Raw genomic sequence first — 2400 nt, 5'->3', positions numbered from 1 at the left:
TTTGTAAATTTCCTATTAAATCAGGAACCATTTATATAAATTTGGCATAACAGGTTCCATTTCAAAAATCTATGAAATGTTTTGGCCAAAGCATATTACATTTATATAGTAGTAACAAAGAAACAAAAAAGACAGATGTTTGCACTACATTTAACACAAACAAAAAAAATGTGAGAATTGAATTTATTTTGGGTGTAGAATCTTGCGTCTCCTGCGAGGTTTCTCTCGTTTTACAAACATTTTCTCATAATCATTAAGTGGTCTTGTGGACCCATCAGCCAAGCTCTTGAACTTCCAACCACCCCCATCCCCCCGTTTGCCACGTGGCCCCATCTTCTCAACTGTAATCTCCCATCCCTCTGTTGGACGCCTCCTGCTATACTTGTGCACTTTCACCTTCCCCTCAATCTGTCATGTCATAATAATAATAATAAAAAATACCATAATATAATTGTCCTAATAACAATAATAAAATAAAAAAAATTACTTACTTTCATCTTGTTAAAGTTGAATTTCTCAAGAAATTCCTGATATAATATTTCATCCTCTTTCATTGAAATCTCATACAACACCTCATCTGGATCCTTAATGCTTCCATCCCAACCTTCTGGCATCACTTTAAAATCTGGCTTATATGGTAAAGTCGCAACATGGAATTCCCTATCATGCCAATCAAAGAATCTGAACAAAAAAAAAGAAAACAATCATTCATAAGGGTATTATGGTCTTTTAAACAAATAATTAATATGACTCACTCACTCGGGGAAATTATCAAGCAACTGTTCGACAGAATCATCAAGAGGGTGACCAAGTTTTTTCTCCATTTTCTCTTCATCTTCCTTCAACCATAAAATAGCATGAACCCTTTGTCTCATGATTCTGTAATCTTTTGCTAATTTCTCAACAGTGTAAACTTCTGGATTCTCCTTATGAAGCCGATACATTTCAGCTTTTTCTGAATCTTTCAAATATGACCCTCTTGCCCCTGGCTCAATCACCTGTTTCATTAACAAACTTGTTTCACGCATCCTTTCCTTCCATTTACTTGCAAACTCACCATCTTTTCTAGAAGCTTCAGCTGCCATTTTCCTTATCTTTTCCATTTCATCATCATCATCATCATTCCAGCTTCTAGGTACAAGTTGAGATGACCCTAATACCCCTCCTCCTCCACCACCACCACCGCCGCCGCCGCCGCCATTGCCGCCTACTTTGTGGCCTACAACCTCCCCATCGAAATGCTCTTTAGTGAGCCCGCTTGACCAAGTTGATGCAGAGCCCCAATCAATATCACCTTCGTTTCCTTTATTAGTTGAAAGAAAACGATTGCTTAAACTGAAATTATAAGCTAATGAATTTGTGATGCTTTTTAACTGTGTGGCTCTTGAATTTGTAGAGAGTTGGGAAATTGCATGAGTAAGTAATCGCATCTTTCTGAATTATATATCTTTAGTCGATCTTTCTTCTCCAAAACTAATACCTGATAAAACCCCAAACACAAAGTTAACCAATTGATCAGATTGGTTAAAAATGTAACATTTTAAACGAATCCCAGGACCAACTAGCTCAACTTTTCTTTTCTTCCATGTCTAAGGAATAAAGAAATGGCAAAAATGTTACATATTTACTTGTAGAGCAAGATCAAGAAACAAAACATACACCCATACACTCATAAGGCGCTGATTTCGCATACACACATCTGTTTTTAATACAAAATATGTAGCAACTCTGTTTTCAACAAGCATTTATCATGTGGAGCTGATTTCGAATACACACAAATATACACACATCCGCACATCTGTTTTAACAGAAATACACACAAATTGAACCTCATTCGGTAGAAAGAAAGCTTGAAGAAAACGAGAAAGAAAGATTAAAGAAAACGCACAAAATCATGTTCAATCGCACAAAAAATGTTCAGAAAAAACGATAAAATGGAGTCGCACCTGAGGAAGACGAACGTGAGTCGGAGGTCCTGTTCCTGCGATGTTTAGGGCAAATGAGATAATTGATTTTGTTCGGGTCCTTCCACATTTGCTAGCGGACCGAGTCAGGGAATTCCATGGACCTGAGTCCATTTAGAAGGTATACAACACAAATGAAAATTTTGGACCCGATCCAACTTTAAACCCGACTCAGTTTTAGAGAATTTTGGACCCACTAGACCCGATCCACCAAATCAGATACTAGACAACGACTACGTTAATTCTATCAAAAAATATAAAAATGGCCTTTTATTTTTACACTCCACACCAAGGCACATTCAGTCTAAATTTAGACTATAATTTTTTTTAATCATCTATCATATGTGGGCCTTTTGCACATTTATTAAAATTATTCATTTTCCTTATTTTTTTTACTTATCTTTTTTCCAAAATCTTATTTGTAAAAGTTTTAAAG

General features: G+C 36.0%; 1 protein-coding gene across 1 annotated transcript; it reads right to left on the bottom strand.

Annotated features, from left to right (window-relative positions):
• Positions 1-2054, bottom strand: LOC145070060 (protein GAMETE CELL DEFECTIVE 1, mitochondrial-like). The gene is made up of 4 exons (XM_079016984.1): positions 1947-2054; positions 760-1480; positions 492-681; positions 1-408 (listed from the first exon to the last, which is right to left on the bottom strand). The coding sequence occupies exons 2-4, from the start codon at positions 1428-1430 to the stop codon at positions 184-186; spliced, it is 1086 nt and encodes a 361-aa protein (XP_078873110.1). The 5' UTR covers positions 1431-1480; positions 1947-2054; the 3' UTR covers positions 1-183.
• Between the last annotated feature and the right edge of the window lie 346 nt (positions 2055-2400).

Source organism: Lactuca serriola, chromosome 8, assembly GCF_051521515.1.
Source record: "Lactuca serriola cultivar US96UC23 chromosome 8, Lser_US96UC23_V15, whole genome shotgun sequence".
In the NCBI taxonomy this organism is placed as follows: domain Eukaryota; kingdom Viridiplantae; phylum Streptophyta; class Magnoliopsida; order Asterales; family Asteraceae; genus Lactuca; species Lactuca serriola.
The sequence above is the reverse complement of the archived record's forward strand: the minus strand, read 5'-3'. Positions and strand labels throughout refer to the sequence as shown.

Bases quoted from the DNA above. Each gene is read 5' to 3' on its own strand.
- LOC145070060 (XM_079016984.1), bottom strand. From the start codon at position 1,430: ATGCGATTACTTACTCATGCAATTTCCCAACTCTCTACAAATTCAAGA. The intron at 682-759 runs GTGAGTGAGTCA...TTTTTTGTTCAG, and splicing joins TTGCTTGATAATTTCCCCGA to ATTCTTTGATTGGCATGATA. The intron at 409-491 runs GTAAGTAATTTT...ATGACATGACAG, and splicing joins TCAACTTTAACAAGATGAAA to ATTGAGGGGAAGGTGAAAGT.